The sequence below is a fragment of the Zeus faber genome (assembly GCF_960531495.2).
Source record: "Zeus faber genome assembly, chromosome: 3".
NCBI lineage: Eukaryota > Metazoa > Chordata > Actinopteri > Zeiformes > Zeidae > Zeus > Zeus faber.
The window spans coordinates 28,873,454-28,886,327 of record NC_137190.1 but is presented as its reverse complement, the minus strand read 5'-3'; the positions used below and the strand labels follow the sequence as shown (position 1 = coordinate 28,886,327).

Genomic DNA, 12,874 nt, shown 5'->3' with positions numbered 1-12,874 from the left:
TGAAAAGCCACCATCCAAAAAGTGGGCATGTACAGAGGGTTTTCCTGTGGTTTTTCATGGGGCAATGTCTTCCTGATTTGGTCCGAGGGCTTATTTTGGGGCAAGACGGGACTTTGCCGTACCGTCATGAGTCCCCCGACAAGGTCATTGGTGTGGGGGTCTTCGTCCTTGGTGCCCAGCTGCGGTGAGTAGAGCTCTGTGGTCCTCAGGATCTCCAGCACCCGGTCCAGGGCCTCCGCCACCGGCATGGGGCTGCTCTCCTGTGCTGCGTTGATGATATTGATAACCTGGATGAAAAAGAAAAGGGGAGGATAGGGTGGAGACAGACATCCTTAACATCCTCAAAAAGAAATTGGCCAACAGAAAAAGGTGTCATGAAGCATGCTCTCTACTTGTGGAATTTTCTAAGGTTACAGAATATAAAGATTTTCCACAGTGGGATCGGACGGGTCACAAAGTTACATAAGAAACGACAGACCTAAAAAAAAAAAAATTTAATAAATTTTTTTTTTTTAAAGTACACAAGCTAGCTGCTACATACTATGTGACAACAGTTGAAAGTGTCGTGCCGTACAGCCTGGTCTCATGAGGTTGTCATCAAAATGTGACAAACAAACAAACAAACAACAAACAATCTCACAAACATGCATCAAATTCCGGTCTAGGGATTTGCTCCAGAAAAGAGGCTACTGTACACTGTGTCTGCTGTGGGGAAAAGGGTATTTATTTTTACTTTGTACGGAAGCGATGAGGTGAGTCACATATCAATATGACTGTTTAGTCTATAGAACGATGTCATGTGATATCAAATGTCATCCAGTATCTGACCTTTACTAGTTTGTTCTCAAAGCCGTAAATGTGACTTTCATTCATGAGACCGTGTATAGCCTTAAGTCCACATTTGGCTTTAAGTAGAGCCTACTCCCGTTTCTAAGAAAGCAAGTCGCACAACCCGTGGATGAATGCCATTAGTTCAGTTACAGCTGGAACAAGGCTGCGCTGACAACCTCGCTGACTCGCGCATGATCTTGCATTCTCACACGCACAGCGGCTCATTTCATTGGTGGATGTATTTTTGAGACAAAGATGCCTTGCCAAGAGATTGACAATACAGTCGAATGATACATTAGAGGAGCTGCAGTGAGTCATCCCCCGGGGACTTTGTCTTTGACCAGGCAGCCCGCAGCCTATATAATTCACTGAAATAGCAGGTCAATCGGATCCAACAAGCCCCCGCCACACCCCACCTTCTCGTTTTTGTCCACAAAATATGGGTTCTCATCTGCCGTCTTTTCCCTTGACACTGCATGCGTGGCCTCCACTCTAAGGCAAGGGATGAGGATTATACAAGCAGCATTCACGGCCATCATGTTTGTTTCATGACCCGGAGCTTGGTTATGAGATGAAAGCATTGACACAAGTAGATGTTCATATGACGATCGAAGCTCCGGGCAAATTATATCCGGTCAAATTTGAAATTCACCTTGGTGATGGGAGCTTCTATGGTCATGGAGTGGATTCGAGCCATTGAGGAGTGTCGTCGCTGAGAGCTCCCTGCACAGAAAACACAGCACCAAAAGTTAAAACTGACGAAAAAGCAAAATCTCTACCCATCAGTTTCCGTTTGGGTCTGTCCAATCAACACTTCAACACCCAACACACAGTCTGAAAAGGCCTCATAAGGAAAAGCTAGAGACACTCGGGTTCTCCCTTCTGGTGGCACGGTGGCGCAGTGCATTGCACTGCTGCCTCACAGCAAGAAGGTCCTGGGTTCGATTCCCGCCTGGGGCGCTGTTGGCACCGTGCTCCGGCGGGTTATCTTCCAAAAAAACAGGAGCCTTTCTGTGTGGAGTTTGCATGTTCTCCCCGTGTTCACATGGGGTTTCCTCCACCTCACGTCAGTAAGGACCCCCACCAAAAACATGCACCCATCATCGTCTGACCAGCGATGGACACTTATCACCTGGTCCCCGGGCGCGTCCACGTATGCTGCCCACTGCTCCTGGCTGTGCCCCCGGAGGAAGGACAAGCCAGGATGGGTCAAAAGCAGAGGAGCCATTTCACCGGCCACCATCAAGCATGTGCATGTGTGTGTGTGTGCAAGCATGTGTTGTGGAGTGTCGTGTGACAATTAAAGACTGTTTCTTCCGTTTCTTCTTCTGTTCTCTCACCATCGCTCCCCCGGGATGTGGTGGACCTGACATCCAGAGAGCCTTTCCTTCGGTCTTTGTGCTTACTGGATTGGATATCTGGGGATTGGAGCAAACCTTGGGTTAGTGTAAGCACACACACACACACACACACACACACACACACACACACACACACACACACACACACACAAATCTGTCCGGATGGGTCAGGACGGAGGAATGTCTTAGAATAGTAAATTTTTTATAATGGCGATGAGAAAACCCAGAGACACAGACCTGTCTGGGACTCTGCCTGCACTCGCTCACTGGATTTATCGCTCTGTGCCAATAGAGGAAACAAATAGGCAATAAATACGGGTGAGAAAAGCTCATGTGAAAACTCTGATTAATATTGACAGATTAAGAGTAACATAATATCAACATTGGAAGCACATTACCTTATGATTATCATTTAAAGGCCTGTTGATAGACACATAGTGTCTGATTTTTCTGCAAACGACAGTGGATGATGAGTACGACAAAACAATAAAAACAGGAAAGGATAAAGCATGTCAACAGAATGTTAGTGCAAGGAGGCTCGGGCCACCGAGAACCAAAAAAACCAAACAAAAAAACCCCAAAAACCTCAAGGTGATATATTCAAGGGCACTCACCCTCCCTGTCCAATCACAGGTGTGATCTTCACATTTTGCTGAACACTGTCTCCATTCTTTTTTTTGGCATAATAAATTCCCTGCCACTCCTGGGGGGGAGAAGAGAGAAGAGAGGGGGAAAAAAAAAAACAAAAAAAAAAAACAAAAAAAAAAAAAAAAAAAAAACCTTAGCCGAGAGAGGGCAGGACACACGGTGCTGAGACACTAAAAGACAAAACAAAACAACAACACATCCTTAGTGAAAGGTTGCAGTGTGTAGAATTTAGTGGCATCTAGCGGTGAGGTTGCAGATCGTGACCAACTGAATACCCCTCCCCATGGCGGTGCAACATGGCGGCCTCCGTGGAAGAGACTGACGAAAGGCCCTCTCTAGAGCCAGCGTTTGTTTTTTCGGTTCTGGGCGACTGTAGAAACATGGTGGTGCAACATGGTTGGCCTCCGTGGAAGGGGACCCGCTTTATGTAGATAAAAACGGCTCATTCTACGATCACACGTGTAATGGGATTAGAGACACTAATTAAAACATACTTATGAATATAAGATTACATTTCTGCCAAGTCTATTCCGTCAATTCTACACACTGCACCTTTAAGCAGCGGCTAAAGTTGAAATATGAAGGAGGTTTTTCCACATATCAACAGGGAGCGGGGTGGTGCTTTAATGGGGAGGTGCAGCATGCTCTGTGTCCAGTCTGCTTGTTTCATGTCCTACCCCGCCACCCACCCGTGGATCGCCTGCCCCCCCCCGCTGTAAGTCTGTCTGTGATTGACCTTCCCTCTCTGTGTAGTACCATCACAGAACAGATCCCACTGATCCTACGCACATGAAACAGAGCCACTGGCCGTCCCATTATACAGCCGGTGGAAAGCACCGTGTGTGTGAGCTAGTCCCGTTTATACACGCAGGCGACAGTGGAGATCACTGTGATTTCCACATTGGATCTAGATGGTTTTATTTATTCTCCCATCGTTTTGCTCAAACGGTTTGTGTAGAATTAGAAAGGGAGATAATTTATTATTATTGGGGGTTTTTTTTAATAAAAAAAAAAAAAAAAAAAAAAAAAAATTGTTTATACTTCATACCTTTCCTTTCCGTATGCAGGAGTTTATTGTTTCAAGGAGATCAGGCTTATTCTTCTCGCTTTTAGGCACTTCAATTATTTCCTTCCCTAATAGCTCGCCTCGTTGGTAGCCCATGATTGACTCGTAAGCAGGGTTCACGTACTGCAAGGGGAGGGGGGGGGGGGGAGAGGGAGAGAGAGAGAGAGGGAGAGAGAGAGAGAGAGAGAGAGCGAGAGAGAGAGAGCGCTCAGGCTTTGTGTCTCCGATTCAAATTTGGAGACACTAAGAACACCTAGCTGTGGGAAAGAGGTGCAGTATTATGGGGTGTCGTACTGCCATAACAGCAATGGCAGACAAAATAATGGAAGAACAAAAGACAAACTGAGAGACAATGAAGGGCGATGACGCAATGAAGCTCCTCATCTCAGAAGCTTACCTGAATGACTTGATCTTCAGAAGTGATCTCTATGGCCTCTTGGCTTTGTTCCAAGGCTGTAAAAATAGCATTCCCGGCCCTTTGAGAAGTCCAGAGAGAGGGAGAGAGAGAGAGGGAGAGAGAGAGAGATGTTATTAGCCACAATCCCGAGTGTATCACGACACGTTATCTACTCAAGATAACCCGCAAGTCGGCCGAACACACCGCGAGAACGTCAAACGACCGTTTCACAAACCAGGACAAAAGATGACAAACATTGGCATGACAAAGAACAATTGCACCGCCCCAACCTCTCTGGCGATGACGTTTGACTTGGGAGACTTCGATAAGAGAGTGGGCGGTAACGAGCGACGTGACTTAACTCAACACTTGACCCAATCCTTCCTCACCTCAGCTTGAACTGCGCCCGCACCTCCCCGTGCTCCAGCTGTAGCAGCTCATTGTAGCACCCCATCATATTGGCATTCTCGACATATCTCTGAGGGTCAAAGGGCAACGGAGAGCAGCTGAGATAAACAAACCAGGTCGACTAAATCGGTCAGTGCCAACATAAACTACGCTATGGGAACTTAGTGCTCAGGGCTGGGCAATATCGACAAAATTAAAATATCACAATATTTATTGGATGAATACCTCGATATAGAGGGATTGGCTGTCTTTACACAGCAAAAATATCAGTATCACATCAATCAATCAAATATATCAGTACATCATTAGTAATGTGGATATCATGACCAAGCAGGGAGTCACTGATTGGAACAACTAGAACAGTCTATTACAGTTGAGAAAATTGCATTCATTTAATATAATGAAGCCTTACAGCTAAAATGTAGTTAGACTGCGATATTGTGATAAGCAAAATATCACAATATTGATATATTGCCCAAACACTCAACTGAAAGATATACTAAATATTGAAAATGATGATCTGGACTGGACGTTGACAGATCAGAATAACAACACGCACACGCACGCACACGCACACGCACACACACACACACACACACACACACACACACACACACACACACACACACTCACCCTATTAAAGCCAGCGTTTATCAGGGGCATCACAGAGGCTTCCTCTCTGTCCGGCCTTCAAATAAGGGAACATAACGTTGAGACCAAACACTCACTACAAAGAAATCTTGTCAAGAGACTGACGGGCTGCAGGCCTCCAAAACCCTTAACTTCGGCTGATTCAGGTATTTCATCACCGGCCGCAGTTTTAATCATTAGCTAATGGATAGTCCCGCAGTGGGGAGCAGAATGTGAGGAAGCAGGGATAGAGGTTTCTTTTTTCATTGTTCGTTGTTCTCTCCATACGTACCTTTTCACAACGGCGACTATCACAGTGTTTTCAGAGGAGTTGATCGCTCTAATTGACCTAAATGTAAACAGAGGGAGCCATTTAGCCAGAGGGCGGGTTAGTGGAAAAGTCTGTGGCAGCAAATCAATGTAGTTTTCAAATTTTCACGCTCCGATTCTCCCAGGCAGGCAGAGCCCCGTGGCCTAGCGCCGGGCCCAGGCCTCTGAAAGAATACAGTGTACAGTGCCGCTCATCCGCCTGTGGTTTTCCCTGAGCCAGGGGCCATAAAGGCCCTTTAGTTCTCCATCGGCGAGGGAAGGGGGAGCTGTGGCGCGTACACTGAACGTATGGATTTGGCCAAAATGAATAGGGTTAACATACATGCCGGGCAGGGTAAATGAATGTTTGCAAACGTGTTTTTGGTTTGGGAGCAGGCTAAAGATAGAGAGCGGTGTGGAAGGGCAGGGCTCGCTTCTCTGCGCTGTGACTTTCGCGCGACATCATGTTGAGGAAGCCGGGGCACAGCGCGCCTCCCTCCCCCCCAAGCCCGTCCACGACAGCCAGGGAAACCCACAGAGCACAGGGCCTGTCCAGACTTTCACGTTTACTCTTGAATTTGGACAATGCCCCTGCGTCATCCGTCTGCATCTACCGCACCTTTCACAGCAATGCAATGTACTCTCGTAGTGTTTTGTTAATGTGACGGTGATAAGCCTACCGGCATAGTGCTTCAGCGTCAAAGTGTCTGGAATGTCTGTGGTCAATTATGACGAGGTCGTGATGCTTCTCCTGGAAGCACTCGATGGCCGACTCGGGCGTCCGTGCCACGCTGCACCTGAAGTTGGCCTTCTCACATGCCCAGCAGAAGCCATTGCTCTGACTGTCCTCTTTGGCAAATACTAAAAGTACCTGGAAGAAAAACAAACAAAACAAAAAAAATGGAAATTATTATCACCGTACTTGGCAGGTAAAATGAGAAATGGTATATCTAAAACTAGCATCTAGCTAGTGACTAGCTCAGTTAAATCTACACTGTGCAACATTCTGTCTTTACAAAGAGAGGTATAATGTCAAGTTAAAAACCAGCCCCTCGTCAAGCCTGTTTCATGCTTCTGCGACGATACACGTAAAGGTCTCTGTGGAGCGACACAGCAAAGGGCATGTAATGGGTAGCACCTCCCAAATCTCAACAATGCATTGCACGTCAAAACACGCTAAGTGGTAGAATTACCCAACTTCCTGTTGGGAGGCGGGTTCGAAAAACGGATAATAAAGCGCGACTTGCCGATGAGGTTAAAAAAACGATTTCTATTTGCATATCCACATTTCTGAGGTCGAAAGTTTTCAAATAAAGTTTGGGGAAAACAAAACAAAACGGATGTCTTCTACATTTTCTGTAAATTGCGGTTTACTAAATGCGACACCGCCCCCCAGTGGACACGTTAACGCTATACACCTAAGTATCAAACGCGAACGTCTCGACACCCTTGCAGACTGAGACACATAATCCAGCCTTTAGCAGTTTCCTTTTGCTTTAAATCCCTTTAGGGTGAAATATCAGTCGTCATATGGGAGGGACTAAGAGGTTTCAAAATAAGGAAGCAGGGCAACAATCTCAATATAACAGCAAAGCCACCTGTCCAGACACCATGTGGAAATAAAGTGTCTCATGGACTTTGACCGTTTACATCAAGAATCTTCCTGATATGGCGGGAGTTTGACTTTGTTTCATTCGCTGGCAGGTTTGATCCCTGAGAATTTTGTCCGCTGAGTACATCCGGTCTGACTGCAACCTTACCATTTCAGCGTGGGTGAATTAATTGATTGGACCTAGTTCTTACCGAATGGTGTCACTGCTTCTAACTGTCCGCCACTGGCGTGAACTCCAGAGGCATTGGTTGAGCCGACCTATGCCGCCGCCCTGCCCGTCGGGCTGCCAATGCTGTGTCAGAAGGTTCTGCGGCTGGCTGCTCCAGCAGCCATTTTTGATAACACTCCCTGCCAGCATACCTTCATAGCATTCTTCACCCGAACTTGCGTAAATACAAGGCCGGAGATGTAGGACCCGTTCCAAGAGCGCCACTCCACTAAGAGCAGATTCATGAGTCACTCTCTCAAACGGACGTCATCCCGAACTGTTGGCAGGCAGCGGAGACAACGTAAAGAAGGGTCCGCAGTCCCGAGTTCCGCAAGCACACCTGTGATTGAGAGTGTTTGGCCACAAAGACTCTGTTTTCTGTTCAAGAACACTACAGCTGGAGTCCTGCGCACAGTGACTGAGGGGAAGGAGTAATTTGTTCATTATTCTCTTGATTCACTCTGATGAATTTGGGAATTTGACATCATCAGCAAGAGTAGCCCCGCGCCCACAGGTTAGGGCTCAGAGGTGGGATGTTAATGCAAAAGAAATCAACAGCATTATCAATGAGGTCAATATTTGGATGAGAGGTGAACGGACACATTTTTGCTTGCTCTGCATTTATGCTGCTGATAAGTAATCGGTTGGATCAAAGATATAATTAAAAGAGCAAGAGAAGGAAAAGTTAAAAACAGGGAAGTATAAAAAAAGAGAGACCGAGAAAAGAAAAGCAAGTGGTTGGTTCTCAGGGGGGTAACCGGGAATTTGGCAGGGTTTGGCGGGGTGCCTTGAAAACATCATTGTTGAATTCAGGGGGACGGGCCAAATCCTGCAGGCCGGGAGAAGAGAAAAAAAAAAAAAAAAAAAAAAAAGGGGAGAGAACCGAGGAGGAGGGCATGACAGGATCAGCTGTGAGTGACAAAAACAGGAAGGGGATATCTCTCAACTAGGTTTTCCTACAGTGGCCACTGCTTTGGAGCGCATCGCAGCGGCAGCACCATCACCATCAGGCCGGTTAGGAAACATTTGTAGTTCTTAGAATAAAGAAAAAGCTGCATTTGTGAGAGGACACAGACGTTTAGAGGCACCACCCGTGCTAGAAGAGCAGGAGCGGCACAAGTGGAAGTCAAAGAATGTTTCATGCAGAACGCCCCGCAGTGACGAAAGCCCCTCTAGCGCCCTTCTGTGCGGCTCTTCCATAACATGCATTGTTCATTATGGTATGCTCATGGTCACGGCCTCGTTGCCCAGACAACCCAAGGGCACAATTGTACACAATATGTCCATTAACAGAATGGTTTGTCTCCTTCCTTGACCTGTACTTATTTGTATTAATCTGCGTGCGAGTGAGGTGTCTTTGTCAATTTTAAGATTAGTTCGATTTGCCAACACATTATGGTGGCTGCGTGAAATACCAGTTCCTGGAAAATGATGACCAAAGTAATGACAAATTACCGCTGTGGTTAAAAGCTCCTGGCCAGACATAAAGAGAAATTGAACTAACACACTCCTCCTGAGACATCAAATCTTTCAATCCAGAGACAATTCTTTTTTTAATTTTTTTTTTTTTATATAGATTTTGAAATGTTGCACTTTACCTGAAGCTGGTCTTTAAATAACTTCATTGGTCCAAATTGCACCTCTGTTAATGTGGTCTGAAAAACAAGAGAAATACAAGAGAGAAACAACTTTATAACACAAATGAGACAAAAATGACAGTTATGATCATAAGTACATTTCAATATTCACTGCCAAACTTACTATTTCAATAATATCCAAACTCATGTATGCTACTCAAAATAGCCGATGATCGAATGATTGCTATTGTGATATTTAAAATCCCTCCCAAAAATAGAAATTTGAAGGGAAAATAGAAAAGAAAAAAATCCTGACCACTGATTTCAAATAAAGCCATCTCCAATTCATTACAGTTTCCCTGCATGAGAGTTCTCTGCAAATAATTTAGCTTCCTTCCTGCTAAATGGAACCCAGCACAGGGGTTAGTAACCATAGCAACCAAGCCCCTTGTGTACCGCCATCCCCACAGAATTCCTCTTCTCCGTAAACAATCCACACACGAGCGATGGAACACACAGAGAGGAATTTTATAAGTCACCGGGCAGTGGTAAATCGTTTCTCGCTAAATTATAAGCCTTTTGCAGGGAACACGAACCACAAAGAAACAAAGCTGATTAGCGGCGAACGGCGACCCCGATTAACGTCACCACGAGACGGCTCTCTGCACGGACGCTGACGTCTGCAAGTGACGAGTATGACACCAAGATGACAGATAACCGTTTGCGTGACAATCCGATCTTTCACACACTTTTAACTCATGTGCACCTGCGGTATGTATTTGTGGTGTGCGTCTGAGTGGGTGTGTTCCTGCGTCTGCGTGTGCAACTAAGAAAATAAATAAAGAGAAAAAAAAATAGGAAACGTGGAAAAGTGCAGCAAATTCCGGAATGTATAGATGAATGGTGGGTTGGCTGGATGAATGGATGAGTTGGTGGATGGATGGATAGTGGGTTGGATGATGGATGATGGGATGATGGTTGGGTGGATCGATGGATCGATGGAAGGATGGGTGAGTGGATGGTGGGTTAGAAGGATGGCTGGGTGGGTGGATCGAAAGATAGGTGGATGAATGGATGGATAGGTAGATGAATGGATGGATGGGTGGGTGAATGGATTGTAGGTTGGATGGATGAATGGATGGGTGGGTGGGTGAATGGATAGTGGGTTGGGTGGATGGGTGGGTGGATAAATGGATTGTGGGTTAGATGGATGAATGGATGGGTGGGTGGCTGGATGAATGGATGGTGGGTTGGATCAATGGATGAGTGGTGGGTTGGATGGATGACGGATGAGTGGGTGAATGGATGATGGGATGGATGGGTGGATCAATGGATAGATGGGTGAATAGATGATGGGTTAGACAGATGGTGGGTTGTATCCATGAATGGATGGAGTGATGGATCGATGGGCAGATGGATAGATTAATTGAAACTAAAACAATTGTTCGGGCTGCTGTCAGATACATTTTTTTGGATTTCAACTGCACACACAAATCACAGCGAATAATATTCTCTAATATTATTTATTATACTGAGTATATTATACTCAGTACTCTGACATTGATTAAAATCAGCCAATAAAATCAGCCAAATTATTCAACTTGCTGAGGGACTGAAAACCACGCACGCACGCACGCACGCACGCACGCACGCACGCACACACGCACACACGCACACACGCACACACACACACACACACACACACACACACACACACACACACACACACACACACACACACACAGCGGATCAACTGCAAAATTGAACCATCATAGTGAAATACAGTTTTACTGCCACTTCTACTTTTCAAAGTAATAATTCCATAAATCTTGCAGTGAAAAGATTATAAAGACAGATACGTGCTGTGTTTTACTCTGAAGTGCATGATTGCTTTACGGTACATCGCGCTCTGTTGCTATTACTTTACGACATGTCTGCTCATCCGCCATATTGGAGTGGTCAAGAGCCGCTAGTAAACAAATAGGATGTGTATTGAGAGATGGAGACTTCCCTACAAAATCAACTGTAACTTGCTTAATTCTGAACAGTTTTCATGAAATGTAGTTTGTTATAAACGTGAGAAATAGAACATGATACTGGTAGTAGTAGGTTACTTATTGGAATAAAATTTGCGACCATGTTTAAAGGAAGAAGGTTTCATGCGTGCATCATATTGCACTTTATAAGTTGTTTTAATTTAAGGCCACGGTCAAAAGTTCCTTGCTTTAAGTGTTTTACAGAATAAATGGAAAGCAAAGTTATATTTGTCTCCCTTTCTTTTCTTTTGCTGAAAAATGATCCGATCCGTGACTCAAAACCGTGATACGATCCGAACCGTGAGTTTTGTGATCCGTTGCACCACACACACACACACACACACACGTAGCCGCGGTCGGGGCTGGTCGTATGAAATTCTGTCCATGGGACCGTGAGCTCTGGCATAGCAAGGTCGGCGAGAAGCCCCCCTCCCTAATTCACACTGACACTGGCCATGCAGCTGCAGCTGGGGCCGTGTGACAGCAATACCCGGCTGCTCTGCCAGCCTCCTCTGGTGGTGCACTCGTTTTGTACAGTGTGCATGCATCTACGCGCTCACACACAGAAACACGTGTGCACACACAAACTGAAATTTCACACACACACACACACACACACACACACACACACACACACACACACACACACACACACACACACACACACACACACACACACACACACACACACACACACACACACACACACACACACACACACGGCTCTCTGCCAGGAGCAAACAGAACAGAGGAAGTGAGCGCGCGAGCATGCAGGCAGGGCGCTGCACACGAAGCGTGTGCCTACGTAACCCACGTCCGTCCGTCCGTCCCTCCCTCCCTCCCTCCCTCCAGCGCTATGTGCAGCATGGTAACTAGCACATTTTACTCTCCACTGTGACACATTGAAAAAGGGCCTGATAGGTTTTATGGAGTTGACAGTGATGGTGACGGCACGCACGCCTTTGGTCGCAAGCAAGAGGAGCTCATCAAAATCTGTCGGCTCAAGGCAAGGACGCCTGGGGTCCCCATACGGCCCAGAATGGTAAAAAGGACAGTGAGGGAGGTGGAACCATCTAGTTCTCGTTTTTGAAGAGGCGAGTCAAACGGATAGTTCCCCCTCCCTACTCACTCCAACAGATCATATGGAATTCTCTCTCTCTCTCTCTCTCTCTCTCTCTCTCTCTCTCTCTCTCTCTCTCTCTCTCTCTCTCTCTCTCTCTCTCTCTCTCTCTCTCTCTCTCTCTCTCTCTCTCTCTCTCTCTCTCTCTCTCTCTCTCTCTCTCTCTCTCTCTCTCTTCTCTCTCTCTCTCTCTCTCTCTAAGTGAAAAACAGGAAATTGGATGACATTGTTCGGTGCGCGGACGTCAGCAGTGAGAGATAGAAAGAGTAAACAGCTTCCTCCCGCCCAGAGCTGAGATCAGGAAGCAGGGAATCTTTGGGAGGTCTGACCCGTTCGTGCTTCGAGGGAAAACTTGAACGGCCGCCCCCATTCACTGGCAATCACCCTTATCCCCCACCTTTCCACCATTATTCTTTCTATGCATCTATGACTCTCTTTCGTACTTAGGAATAGGTGATGGGGCTTAAAATGTCTCCACAATGTGACGGTATGTGTCGGTATACGTATATATAATTTTATTATTATACTAGTATAAGCTGTGATAATAAGCTGTGAGTTTCTTTCCAAAACACTTTTTTTTTTACTTCTCTTTATCCGTTTGCTTTTATAGATACTTCTTAGAGAAAATAGAAAATTAATATGTTACTATAGCATTGTAAAAACATGACATC

The 12,874-nt window shown here is 45.8% G+C and overlaps 1 protein-coding gene across 3 annotated transcripts in view; it reads right to left on the bottom strand.

Moving 5' to 3' along the window:
• pde8a (phosphodiesterase 8A) overlaps nt 1-12,874 on the bottom strand; it is a 40,158-nt gene that overhangs the window by 9,221 nt on the left and 18,063 nt on the right. For all 3 annotated transcript variants that reach the window (XM_079997370.1, XM_079997371.1, XM_079997372.1), the window contains 13 exons: nt 9,069-9,125; nt 6,331-6,521; nt 5,634-5,690; nt 5,345-5,399; nt 4,693-4,781; nt 4,304-4,382; nt 3,889-4,029; nt 2,807-2,895; nt 2,591-2,642; nt 2,430-2,472; nt 2,172-2,249; nt 1,484-1,554; nt 123-287 (listed from right to left, as the gene is read on the bottom strand). In XM_079997370.1, coding sequence (XP_079853496.1) covers nt 123-287; nt 1,484-1,554; nt 2,172-2,249; nt 2,430-2,472; nt 2,591-2,642; nt 2,807-2,895; nt 3,889-4,029; nt 4,304-4,382; nt 4,693-4,781; nt 5,345-5,399; nt 5,634-5,690; nt 6,331-6,521; nt 9,069-9,125 — 1,167 coding nt within the window. The remainder of the gene's footprint in view (nt 1-122; nt 288-1,483; nt 1,555-2,171; nt 2,250-2,429; nt 2,473-2,590; nt 2,643-2,806; nt 2,896-3,888; nt 4,030-4,303; nt 4,383-4,692; nt 4,782-5,344; nt 5,400-5,633; nt 5,691-6,330; nt 6,522-9,068; nt 9,126-12,874) is intronic.